This window comes from Chiloscyllium plagiosum, chromosome 31 (assembly GCF_004010195.1).
Source record: "Chiloscyllium plagiosum isolate BGI_BamShark_2017 chromosome 31, ASM401019v2, whole genome shotgun sequence".
In the NCBI taxonomy this organism is placed as follows: Eukaryota; Metazoa; Chordata; class Chondrichthyes; order Orectolobiformes; family Hemiscylliidae; genus Chiloscyllium; species Chiloscyllium plagiosum.
The window spans coordinates 7,002,568-7,015,476 of record NC_057740.1 but is presented as its reverse complement, the minus strand read 5'-3'; the positions used below and the strand labels follow the sequence as shown (position 1 = coordinate 7,015,476).

Here is a 12,909-nt window from a genome sequence, read left to right as displayed (position 1 = left end):
ACTTCCAACGCCCCTCCCCCAAGTCCCTCCTCCCTACCTTTTATCTTAGCCTGCTGGACGCACTTTCCTCATTCCTGAAGAAGGGCTTATGCCTGAAACGTCGATTCTCCTGTTCCTTGGATGCTGTTTGACCTGCTGCGCTTTTCCAGCAACACATTTTCAGCCCATATCCCACCAAGCCTTTCCTGTTCATGTACTGTCCAAATGTCTTTTAAATGTTGTAATTGTACCCACATCCACCACTTCCTCTGGAAATTTATCCCACATGCGAGCCATCCTCTGTGTAAAACATGTGCTCCTCATATCTTACTACACTCTCTCCTCTCATTTTAAAAATATGCCCACATAAAGAGCCCTAAGAGTTCAGGTGCATAATTCTTTGAAGTTTCCCTTACATATAGACAGAGTGGCTAAAAAGGCATTTAGCATGCTTGTCTTCATCGGTCCATCCTTTGAGTACAGAGTTTGGAAGTCATGTTGAGATTGTACAGGGCATTGGTAAGGCCTATTGGAATATTGTGTCCAGTTCTGGTTATATGAAGGATACTATGAAGCTTGAGGTGGTTGAGAAGAGGTTTACCAAGATATTGCCAAGTATGGACTGCTTGAGTTATAAAGAAAGGCTGGAACTTATTTCACTGGAGTATAGGAAGTTGAGCAGTGACCGTATAGAATAAAATATGAGGGGTAGAGATAGAGTTAATGGTAATTGTCTTTTCCCTATCTTGGGGGAATTTCAAGATTAGGGGGCACATTTAAAAATATCTTGCTTCTCACTTTTAAAAAAGACAGGAGAGCAAATTTTTTTACAAAGGTGGTTTGTATGTTGAATAAACTTCTTAAGGAAGTGATGGATGTGGGTACAATTACAATGTTTAAAAGGCATTTCGATAAGTACATGAATAGGAAAGGTTTGGTGGGATATGGGCCAGGAGCAGGCAGGTGGGACTAGTTTAGTTTGGGATTATGTGTAGCATATAATTATGTATAGTTTAGACTGAAAGGTCTGTTTCCTTGCAGTATGACTCTAAATCCTGCTAATTATCTTTAGTGTGTTAAAGTATAACGCATGTTTCATTAATGTGAATTGGCTGTAGTGCAATTGACAAAATGTGGATGCTGTTTGGATAATGCAAATTTTCGACGGAATGGGTACAATGATTTTCCCATAGCACCAGGTTGCAGAGGAACGCAACTGTTGCATTATACCAGAACGCGCTGTACTCATTTTATACAGTTAGGTGGGAAAAATGACCACCAGAGGGCTGCTGGCATCCATCAGATTGTACTTAATTGGAATTGTCACCTTTGTAAGAGAATTAGAGAGGACAAACAAAGCTACAATTAGTCTTTGGCTAGAGACAATGATTCCTATAGAAGGGTACAGCAAAAGTGCTGGGGGTTCGAAAGAGTGAAGATTATTCTGGCATTCCTATAGAGGCATACTCAGTTGTACTTGGTTTTTGCCACGAAACATTCCACTACCCTAACTACTTTCCCACCTTTGTGTGCAGGAATGGATTCCGCGAGGGGACTACTCCGAAGCCCAGACGTTCAGCAATGGCTTCCTCCAGCACTGCATAAACTATCAGTGTATCTACACAACAAATAAAGTTCAAATTCGCAAAGTTTTCCTGGCCTCCCTGTGCTTGATTTTTACTCTAATTCTACTCATTAGTTCAAAAAGTATTTAGCCTGCACAATAACATACTCCAAAGGATTTGATCACTTTTCCAAGCATTTCTCTTTTGAAAGTTACTAAGGAATTTGGGCTACCACTGTTTCAGGTAACGCATTTAGATTACAAATGAGTTAAATCAAAGATCTATCCCCTCTGGTTTATTTTGCCATTTTAAAAAAATCCTGTCTTTTCTGTCCCTTCTTGAAACATTTTGCTAACTTACAGTCTGCTGGTATACGTTGAGGACATTGTGGTGCTGGAAAGGCACAGCCTTTCCAACATCTGAGGAGTAGGAGAGTCGACGTTTCGGGCATAAGCCCTTCATCAGGAAATGCCTGAAACGGTGACTGTCCTGCTCCTTGGATGCTGCCTGACTCTTCGACTCTGATCTGCAGTTCTCATTTTCTCCTACGTCTAGAAGATTGTGGAAAATCATGGCCAGTGTAAATGTTGCCTTGATATTCTGATTGGATGGATGTTTTCGCAGCAGCACTACCATCTATCAATTTTGGCCAAATTGTAATCCAGGTGTCTGCTTAATTATGTGAAACAATGGAAATCTGTCCGAATTCATGCATCACTATATCTTCCTCCTGGTTAAATCCTGTTCCTTTTCTCTGCCGAGTTCCAACTCTTGATCATGAATGGCAGAGTTGATTTCTTAGACATGCATGACAAGTAACATGATTGGGCAAGACTCTATCCATACATTAGGGCACTTGCTGATCGTATCAATATTACAGGGAGCCCCATTTCCACACTTTGTATCCAAAGTAGAAATTTTTGACCTGAACAGAATGAATAATCAGGCAGTGTGTGTTGAGGTGATTGATGATGGTGTGAGCGTTTCTAGTATTTGACAATTGTCCAGTTCACCAAAAAACTGTAGGTCATTACTTGCAATGTTGTAACCCCCTGGAATGAACTTTGCTTTCCTCATTAAACAGATGTTGCAGCTCAAATTCTGTAAATTAGCCAATTTATGAATTAGTAAATTAAGCCTCAGATTACTTCTCCTGAATGTTCTGTCATACACTTACATTATCTTATAAATGTACATTGCATTTGAAGGGGCCATGCCTCAGTTGCAGGTTTGGCCTGACATGGTGAGCTTTCAGATTTAAAACTAGACTCCTGAAGAATATAATAGATTGTATTGTTAGTTACACTATCAGTTACAGAACTAATTTTGTGACTGCTGTGTTCTCTGTGCACTGGAGTATAGTAATTCAAACGTTGGTACCCAGTTCTGGGTCAGTGAGGGCCAAGATGCTGAAAATCATTAAATCCTTCACAATGTGATGAGGTGCGAGAAACACAGATACTGAATCTTACGATGCGCATCAGGTGTCTTGTACATGCCTCAAAGTTGGATAATGGAACAGCTAAGCAGCTGGTGCCTTCAGATTTATTCTTCCCTACATCTGGTCTAGTCATTCTTGTCTTAGTGTTTGGTACATGTATCTCTCTTGGTTTCATTTGTGGACAACGTTTAGCTATCATCTCTATCTCCAGTGCAAGCATGCTAAGCACTTCAAAACCAAAGTTTCAGCTGCCTCATCTGTTAAGCTTCAGTGACAAGGAACATTTGGCTTTTTTATGATGCTGGTGATGGGACGGTTGGAGAAGTTCAGAAGTTATCTCTACAACACAATAAGGGAGCAGAAAAAGAAATGAGGAAGACAGTTGTTACTGGCAATCAAAGAGATCAATGAAACTGCCAGCCAAGCATTTAGGAAGTGAGTATATGACATTTGGTCAACTCCATTGCCAAAAGTCACTACTTGCAAAGATTATATTCTTAATAAGTAACCTTGATTTGCTCAACATAGTAGATGTAATCTCCAATTAGCACTGCTGCATCACAGCGCCACAGACCCGGGTTCAATTCCCACCTCAGGCGACTGGCTGTGTGGAGTTTGCACATTCTCCCCGTGTCTGTGTGGGTTTCCTCCCACAGTCCAAAAACGTGCAGGTTAGGTGAATTGGCCATGATAAGTTGCCCGTAGTGTTAGGTGTAGGGGAATGGATCTGGGTGGATTGCGCTTTGGCGGGTCAGGTGTGGACTTGTTGGGCCAAAGGGCCTGTTTCCACACTGTAAGTAATTAATCTAAATCTGTAATTTAGAATTCCACCTGAATGGACTAGCATTTCCTTCTTGGTTGAAGGAGCGGCACTCCGAAAGCTAGTGCTTCCAAATAAACCTGTGGGACTATAACCTGGTGTTGAGTGATTTTTAACTTTGTCCACCCCAGCCCCATACCAGCACCTCCACATCATGGCTTAATGGTAATGGTTAAGTGTGGGAAATATCATAGCATGTATTTGGTAAAAACAATGACTGCAGATGCTGGAAACCAGATTCTAGATTAGATTCTAGACCAGATTCCAGCACCACTCCAATCTAGAATATGGCATGTATTTGCATATTGTGTTGAAGTACAATTCTGCTGTTGTTGATGGCCCACAGTGCTTCATGAATGTAGAGTCTTGAGTTGCTAGACCTGTTTGAAGTCTATCCCATTTAGCATGGTGGTAGTGTCACACAATACAATGGAGGGTTTCCTTAATCTGAGGATTGGACTTCACCACCCACAGTACCTTCTCCATGTTCAACGTTGAGGAATAATGATTCATCAGCTGAGGTGATGGTGGCACATGGGAATCAGGAAGAACCTTCCTTGCCCTGCTTCACCTGATGCGATGAGCATCTCCCTCCTGAGTCCATACCACTAGTCACCACATCTACTAGTTCTGTCTTGCTGTGGGTACAGAACATATCCGGGGTGATGATGGTACTGACTGGGACATTGTAAGTTATGATTCCACAAATGGATTATATCAGGCTATGGCTTGACTAGTCTGTAAGCTAGTTTTCCCAATTTTGGCATTAGCCCTCATGTTAGGAACAAGGTAATTGGAGGAGGGTTCAACAGAACTGAGTTAGTTCTTTTTACTGCAGAGGTCAGTGCCAGGTGGTTGATCCAGTCACATTCCATTCATGATATTTTTTATTAGTTTGATACAACTGAATAGGTGGCTAGGCCGTTTGACATGTTTTTGGATAACGATATCAGTCACTTCTCTTCAATCACTTGTACATTCCCGCTGTCAACACAAGTTAGAAGATTATGGCAAACCCTTCTACTATCTTCAGTTCCATTTCCTTTAACAACCTGTTTGGAAAAGCACCTGGACCAGCTGATCTAAGCAATTGGAGATGTAGTCAGCCTTTCTGGTAAATTTTCACAAACATTATCCATTGCCTCATTACTGCTGATTTTACCAATGTTTTGTCAGCAACCTTTCCCTGGGCACTCAGCTTAAACAATTTATATCAACGACTTAGGTGAAAGGATTGAAGGTTAAAATAGTGATGACACAAAGCTAGATCGGAAAATATGTTGTGAAGAGGTCATTTCAGGGATGCAGGCCAATATGGACTGCTCAAGTGAGTGGGCAAAACACTGGCATAGGAAAAGCAGAATATAATTTAAATAGAGAACTATTGCAAGTGCAAAGAAAGGTGTCATAGTGCATGAGTCTCATAAACCTAGTGTGGAGGCACAGCAAGTGATGAAGAAATTGAATGGGATACTATCCTATCTGACAAGAAATTGAACAGAAAAGTAAGGATGTTACATTTCAGGCATTGCTGAGACTACATCTTGAATACTGTGTGCTGTTTTCCTCCTTATTTAAGGAAGAATACAATTTTGATCGAAACTATTCAGTGGAGATTTACTAGGTTGAGACCTACTTTAGTGAATTGATTTGAAGTGTATAAGATCCTGAATGGTCCCAACAAGGTGGACGTGGAAAGGATATTTCACCTGTGGGTGAGTCCAGAATTAGATGCAAGAGAGGAAATTGCAGTACCGTTGGCAATGATCTTTTCGTTTTCACTGTCAACGGGGGTGGTATCAGGGGACTGGAGAGTGGCGAATGTTGTGCCCCTGTTCAAAAAAGGGAATAGGGATAACCCCGGGAATTACAGGCCAGTTAGTCTTACTTCGGTGGTGGGCAAAGTAATGGAAAGGATACTGAGGGATAGGATTTATGAGTATCTGGAAAGACACTGCTTGATTAGGGACAGCCAGCACGGATTTGTGAAGGGTAGGTCTTGCCTTACAAGTCTTATTGAATTCTTTGAGGAGGTGACCAAGCATGTGGATGAGGGTAGAGCAGTGGATGTAGTATACATGGATTTTAGTAAGGCATTTGATAAGGTTCCCCAATGTTAGGCTTATGCGGAAAGTCAGGAGGCAGGGGATAGAGGGAAATTTGGCCAATTAGATAGAAAACTGGCTAACCGGTCGAAGGCAGAGAGTGGTGGTAGATGGTAAATATTCAGCCTGGAGCCCAGTTACAAGTGGAATTCCACTTCTTGAAAGTGGTCCCTTTGAAGACAGGTGCAGGCAGCAGCCGCTTGAGTTCCTCCTCTTCACCCCCCCCTCCATTAGCCCTCCCCACCATCACCAACGACATCTGCCAACACGGATGAGGTTGGAGACGATGTGGTTTTGCCAAGAGGCTCCTTCACCTCATCCCAACAACAGTCTACTCACTCTCACTGGATGTCATTTCTCTGCTTTGCAGAGAAGATTTACCAGGATGTTGCCTGGAATGGAGAGGAAGTCATACGAGGATAGGTTGAGAGTTCTCCGCCTTTTCTCGTTGGAACGGCGTAGGATGAGGGGTGACTTGATAGAGGTTTATAAGATGATCAGGGGAATAGATAGAGTAGACAGTCAGAAACTTTTTCCCCGGGTACAACAGAGTGTTACAAGGGGACATAAATTTAAGGTGAAGGGTGGAAGGTATGGGGGGATGTCAGGGGTAGGTTCTTTACTCAGAGAGTGGTGGGGCATGGAATGCGCTGCCTGTGGGAGTGGTAGAGTCAGAATCATTGGCGACCTTTAAGCGGCAATTGGATAGGTACATGAATGGGTGCTTAAGCTAGGACAAATGTTCAGCACAACATCGTGGGCCGAAGGGCCTGTTCTGTGCTGTATTGTTCTATGTTCTATGTTCTATCACTATGGATTGTCTTTTTAGCGTAGAGATGAGGGGAATTTGTCTCTCAGATGTTTGCACAACTTTGGAACCCTTTCCCCCAGAAGCCAGTGGAGGTGGGGTCATTGAATTGTTTAAGGCCAAGATAGACTTTTGTTCGGCAGGAGTATCAATGATTTTCATGACAGATATGAATGTGCAAATCAGAACACAAACAGTTCTCGTTGAATGGTTGAGCAGGTTTGAAGAGATGAATGCCCTACTCTGCTCCTGATTTATGTCCAATGTAAAACTAATATGAAGTATATATTAAGTACTCTAGCCATCCCCAGTTCCTCTAAGTGTACTTCTAAGTCTTCTTCCTGATATGGCCCACTTCATCTTGTACTATTTGATTATGATTACATGCTGGCAGAAGATATACGGGTATGCTTTTCTATTGTCTTAATCTTTTTGGCACTCTCAATTTCTTCTTCACTTCCTCTTTCAATGTACTGGATTTGGGCTGATACTCACTTTAGCATTTCATTTGATTTGGATAATAAACCCAATTCTTTGTTTCATTGTGTATTCCTCATCATTCATGGAGCCCTGACTTTGATTCCCCTATCTTTCTCCCTTGTTGGAATGTGCCTGGCCTGTGCCTGAAAGATCTCTTCCTTAAAGATCATTCAGTGTTCCGTTACAGTTTTTACTTTTCAATCTTTGGTTCCATTTTATCCTGGTTAGATGCCCCCTCAATCCATTACAATTAGCCCTCTTCCAATTTAGAATTTCGATTCTAGATTGTTCCCCATTCTTCTACATGGCTAATCTAAACCTTATGATACACTTACAGAAGTGCTCCTGCTCTGACACTCGGGAGTCCATTTTTTCTGCCTCATCTTTTAGCAGTTGACCCATCTATTCTCCTTCCTTGTTGGATCAGGACTTAAATCATTAAGGAAACTATTTGTGTTATTTCAGAAAGTCACCACCTTTAACTTAAGCCCAGATGATATTTGGGCACTTAAATTTTCCCAAAATCACTTTATAATTCTTTCACACCTCCAAAATTGTCATGCAGATTTCCTTCTCCCATTATTCCTTCTCCTACAGAATAATACCAGTAGCGTGATTATCTTTCCTTTGTCTGTCAGAAGAAGTTGACCATTGAGAATTCATCCTGCCTCCATCATGTAGTATTTGTCACTGAGGAATATGGAAGCTATCAATGCTGTGGTTGGTGGAGAGAAAAATCAGAAAGAGAATGACTGATGTAGGAGAAAACACCATTGATTCAAATATAGAAATTATTCCTCAACAAAAAAGGATCAACACTTGATTTGGAGCAAACAAAATGATCTGCTCACCTCTTGGGGTGGTAGAGAGGCAGTGATCACTGGGTCTTACTGAAGATTGAGGTGTGGACTCTCACTCTTCAATCAAGGATGCTGAGGTCCAGGGCACTGTTCCTGGTGAGCTCACTTGAAACTAACTGATACAACACAGACCAGCAAACAACCTGGGAGTGAAGGACACTCTAATGCACAGAATCATAGCAGGACCACACAAAGAAGACATTATTGAAATTAATACTCCCTGGTGTCAAACTCTTGGCAACTTTAAACAGACAATGCTGTCTTTCAGGAAAGAGTGAGGACTGCAGATGCTAAAGATCAGCGTCACGAGGGTGGTGCTGGAAAAGCACAGCAGGTCAGGCAGCATCTGAGGAGCAGGAAAATTGACGTTTCGGGCAACAGCCCTTCATCAGGAATGAGGCTTGTGATCCAAGGGGGTGGAGAGATAAATGGGAGGGGTGTGGGGCCAGGGGGAAGGGAGCTGAGAGTGCGAAGGGTAGATGGAAGTGGGGGTAAAGGTAATAGGTCAAGGAGGAGAGTGGAGCGGATAGGTGGGAAAGAAGATGGACAGGTAGGACAGCCATGAGGGCGGTGCTGAGTTGGAAGGTTGGAATTGGGATGTGAGGGGAGGGGAAATGAGGAAACTCCACATTGATGATGTGTGGTTGGAGGGTCCCAATATGGAAGATGAAGCATTCTTCCTCCAGATGTCAGGTAGTTAGGGTGTGGTGATGGAGGAGGCCCAGAACTTGCATGTCCTTGGCAGAGTGGGAGGGGGAGTTGAAGTGTTCGGCCATGGGATGGTGTGGTTGGTTGGTGCGGGTGTCCCAGAGATGTTGTCTGAAACGAGTAGGTGTCTTGTCTCCCCAATGTAGAGGAGACTGCTTCGGGAGCAACGGATGCAGTAAATGACGTGTGGAAGTGCAGATAAACTCTGGATGTGGAAGGTTCCTTTGGGGCCTTGGATGGAAATGAGGGGTGAGGTGTGGGTGCAAGTTTGCAATGCCTGCAGTGGCAGGGGAAGGTGCTGGGATGGGAGGGTGGGTTGGTGGGGGGCATCTGACAAGAGATCTGTTGCTCCCGATGTGGTCTCCTCTACATTGGGGAGACAGGACGCCTCGTTGTAGAGTGCTTCAGAGAACATCTTCGGGACACCCGCACCAACCAATCCCACCACCTCGTGGCCGAACACTTCAACTCCCCCTCCCACTCCGTCAAGGACATGCAGGTCCTGGGCCTCCTCCATCGCCACACCCTAACCACCCGACATCTCATCTTCCGCCTTGGGACCCTTCAACCCATGGCATCACCAGTTTCCTCATTTCCCCAACCCTCACCGTATCCCATTCCCAACCTTCCACCTCGGCACTGCCCTCATGACCTGTCCTACCTGTCCATCTTCCTTCCCACCTATCCACTCCACCCTCCTACCATTATCCCTACTTCCATCTACCCTTCGCACTCTCAGCTTCCTACCCCCACCTCCCTCCCATTTAATCTCCACCCCCTTGGTTCACAAACCTCATTCCTGTTGAAGGGCTCGTGCCCGAAATGTCGATTCTTCTGCTCCTTGGATGCTGCCCGACCTGCTATGCTTTTCCAGCAACACACTCTTAATATTGTCTCTCACTTAATGCAATTCCAAGGTAACTATAGAAAGCTAACACCTTCAACCTGCTGTTAAGCTGAAACAATGTTGCCTAACTTTATCCAAACATTGTCTATTCTCTTGCAGCTCAGCAACTCCCTGTCCCTTCAGTAAAACTGCTTGGGCCTTCAGATGAGGAGATGTCCAGTAAAGGGGCAGGCACATTAGTTTGTCTGGTCAGCAAACTGTCCATGGGCTTTGCTGCGGTCAGCTGGACAGTGGATGGGAGTCCGACGAGCAGTGAGGTCCAAACCAGCGTGGCGTCCCGTGACCCGGACAACAGCTTCAGTCTCAGCAGCTACCTGACCGTCCCTGGCCGTGATTGGAGCAGTGGGAAGGTGTACTCCTGCACAGTGCAACAAGGAGCAGCTTCAGAAACAACCGCAACAGTCTCTCAATCCGGCTGTTAAATATTTGGAAGTTTCATCTGTGTTTACTGTCTAATTTAGGCAGAAAATGACACTTATCTTCCACCCCATCACCATTACCCAGCCTCTTCCTCTGGAATCTGCTGCATTTGTGTTCCTGTTTTGCTCTGTGTGATTCTGCTGTGTTATGTTTAAAGTGTTTGTACCTGAAGAAGGTTTTGTTCAGTTTCTCCTGTTTGAAGAGGCTGCAGGAGGCTTAAAGTGACCAATAACAGCTCCAGCCAGGAATTTCAGTTCAAGTAGGTTTTATTCCTGATGAAGGGCCTTTGCCCAAAACGTCGATTTTACTGCTCCTCAGATGCTGCCTGAATTGCTGTGCTCTTCCAGCACCACTGATCCAGAATCGGGTTTCCAGCATCTGCAGTCATTGTTTTTACCTAGTTCAAGTAGGTACTTGACTGAAAACCCAATGCTGGATTTCCTGAAGGTAGCTTTTTCACGTGGAACAGTCAACAATGTCCAGTCACTATGTACTTTCCAATAAAGTGAATCAGTACAGAAATAGTTCCACATGTACACATGTGTTGTGTACCTTATTTACACACCCTGATCCCTGACATCACTGAGCAGTCTCGCTGTGAGGAGAGCTGAAAATGTGTTGCTGGAAAAGCGCAGCAGGTCAGGCAGCAACCAAAGAGCAGGAAAATCGACGTTTCGGGCATGAGCCCTTCTTCAGATGTGAGGAGACCCCATCATCTTTGCCCAGTTCTCATCCTGTTTCCATACTTTGAAATGTTGAGTGGTTAAATGCATCTAGATATGAAGTTGGGCCAATGTCTGTACTGGTGTTCAGGATACAATCCCTGACCAAATGACTGGTAAAAAGAGATTGCAATACCTACTTCAGAATACATGAACAATAACGATTTAGTGTCTGTATACAAAGCATTGTGAATTATTGCATGAATGAGTTTATTAGAAAGACAACATGACTTCATTAAAAATTAATTTGTCAGGAATTGAATTGCTTTGGTCCTTTAAGGAATCGGATTGATAAAAAAAACACAGTGGTTTGTATAAATACAGAATTTGAAAACTATTAGACAATATTTCATTTTGAATTTTGGTCGGAGTGGTACCAACCTGTAAAGGAGAAAATGAACTAACGAGTCTGTAAAAATCAGAATTGTTCAGACATGTTGAAGGATTTTTAAATTCTAGCTTAATTTCCCGGAGGAAAATAGAGCTCAGCAACACTCTTTCGTCAGAACACTCCAGTTCATGTCCCTTGTTCTGCATGGTGAAAACCGAGAAAGTTCCCAAATCAGTTGTGTAAAGCATTGGCGAATTAGTGACGAGAAGGGATTTAGAATTTGTCTCTGATAAATGGAAAGTTGGATTAGGTTTTCAATAAGTGCAACAATGGTTAGGACAGGAGTGTCCAATTCGTAAATCTGCCTCAGCTTTTCTAAAATTTGGTAAAGGTCATTATTAAAATTAAGAACTAACGTGAACTGAAAGGGAATATGATTAGATGCAATGGTTCATTTCATCAGTTACAGTTACAATAGATCCTGTTCTGTCACCTGGGCTGTCAGATCTTCCAACTCTATAGTGACATGGAGGAAGTATCTGATGACCTGTGACATGTCCCAATTTAATCTTCTTCCAACATTTTTTATTCTGTCTGATTTCAGAATAGACTCTCAGTAATTTCTTTTATAAATTAACCTTTTTTGGATGAAGTGTTTGGGACCTAGTATGTTTGATTTGGTTAAGAAAAAGGACCAAAGCTGAACAAATTTAGTCATGTGATGTCTTAAGGGAGTAAGGTGAGGCTGGATAGCCTCTACTGTAATGCTCGGAGTATGAGAGTTAAGACAGATGAGTTAAGTGAATGGATTGACACATGGACTGTGATGTTGTTGCTAATACAGAGAAATGGTTGAGGGAGGGAAAACTTACCATTCCAGAGTATAGGATTTTCAGGTAGGGAAGGATGTAATGTTGGAGGTGGTGTTGCATTATTAGGGATACTGCAGTGAGGAGAGATGATATCTTGGAAGGGTCAGTGAATGAGGTATTATGGGTAGAATTTAGGGATAAAAAGGGAGCAGTCACGCTGTTAGGATTATTATAAGAGTAGATATCTGTCAATCAATTTACTAAAGTGCGTAAAAATAATAGGGCAGTTATATTTGGAAATTACAATGACCCCGATATTAATGAAGATAATCAGAGTATGGAAGGGGCAGATATTTGAAATACTTAAGGCAGCATTCGAGTGCAGGTCCCCAGATCATTGCTGGGGTCTTTTTGATTGATAGTCTATTCATAACACAACTAAGCCATTGTCTTACTGTTGCACGCAGACTGCTGCAGGAGATGAGGGAGGAAATTACAGGGACTCTGACCCAAATGTTCAAATCATCTCTGGCCACAGGGAGGCGCCAGAGGACTGCCAGACAGCTAACGTGGTTCTGCTTTGCAAGAAGAGTGCGAGGTATAGACCAGGGAACAATAGACCATCGGTGGTTGAGAAACTATTAGAGAAAATAGTTAAGGAGAAAATTAATCTCCATTTAGAGAGGCAAGGTTTGATCAGGGATAGTCAGAATGGCTTTGTCAGAGACAAGTCCTGCAGAACAAAATTGGTGGAAGTTTTCAAGGTGAGGAAAAAGATATAAAAGAGACCTAAGGGGCAACCTTTTCACACAGAGGGTGGTACATGTATGGAATGAGCTGCCAGAGGAAGTGGTGGAGGCTGGTACAATTGCAACATTTGGGACTAGATTGGGTTAGGATATCTGGTCGGCATGGACGAGTTGGCCCGAAGGGTCTGTCTCCATGCTGTAC

The 12,909-nt window shown here is 43.1% G+C and overlaps 1 protein-coding gene across 2 annotated transcripts in view; it reads left to right on the top strand.

The window, feature by feature from the left end:
* Positions 1-1,631, top strand: part of rpl37 (ribosomal protein L37) — a 12,142-nt gene extending 10,511 nt beyond the window's left edge. For both annotated transcript variants that reach the window (XM_043720910.1, XM_043720911.1), the window contains exon 4: positions 1,515-1,631. In XM_043720910.1, coding sequence (XP_043576845.1) covers positions 1,515-1,584 — 70 coding nt within the window. In that variant the 3' untranslated portion in view covers positions 1,585-1,631. The remainder of the gene's footprint in view (positions 1-1,514) is intronic.
* The last annotated feature ends 11,278 nt before the right edge of the window (positions 1,632-12,909 follow it).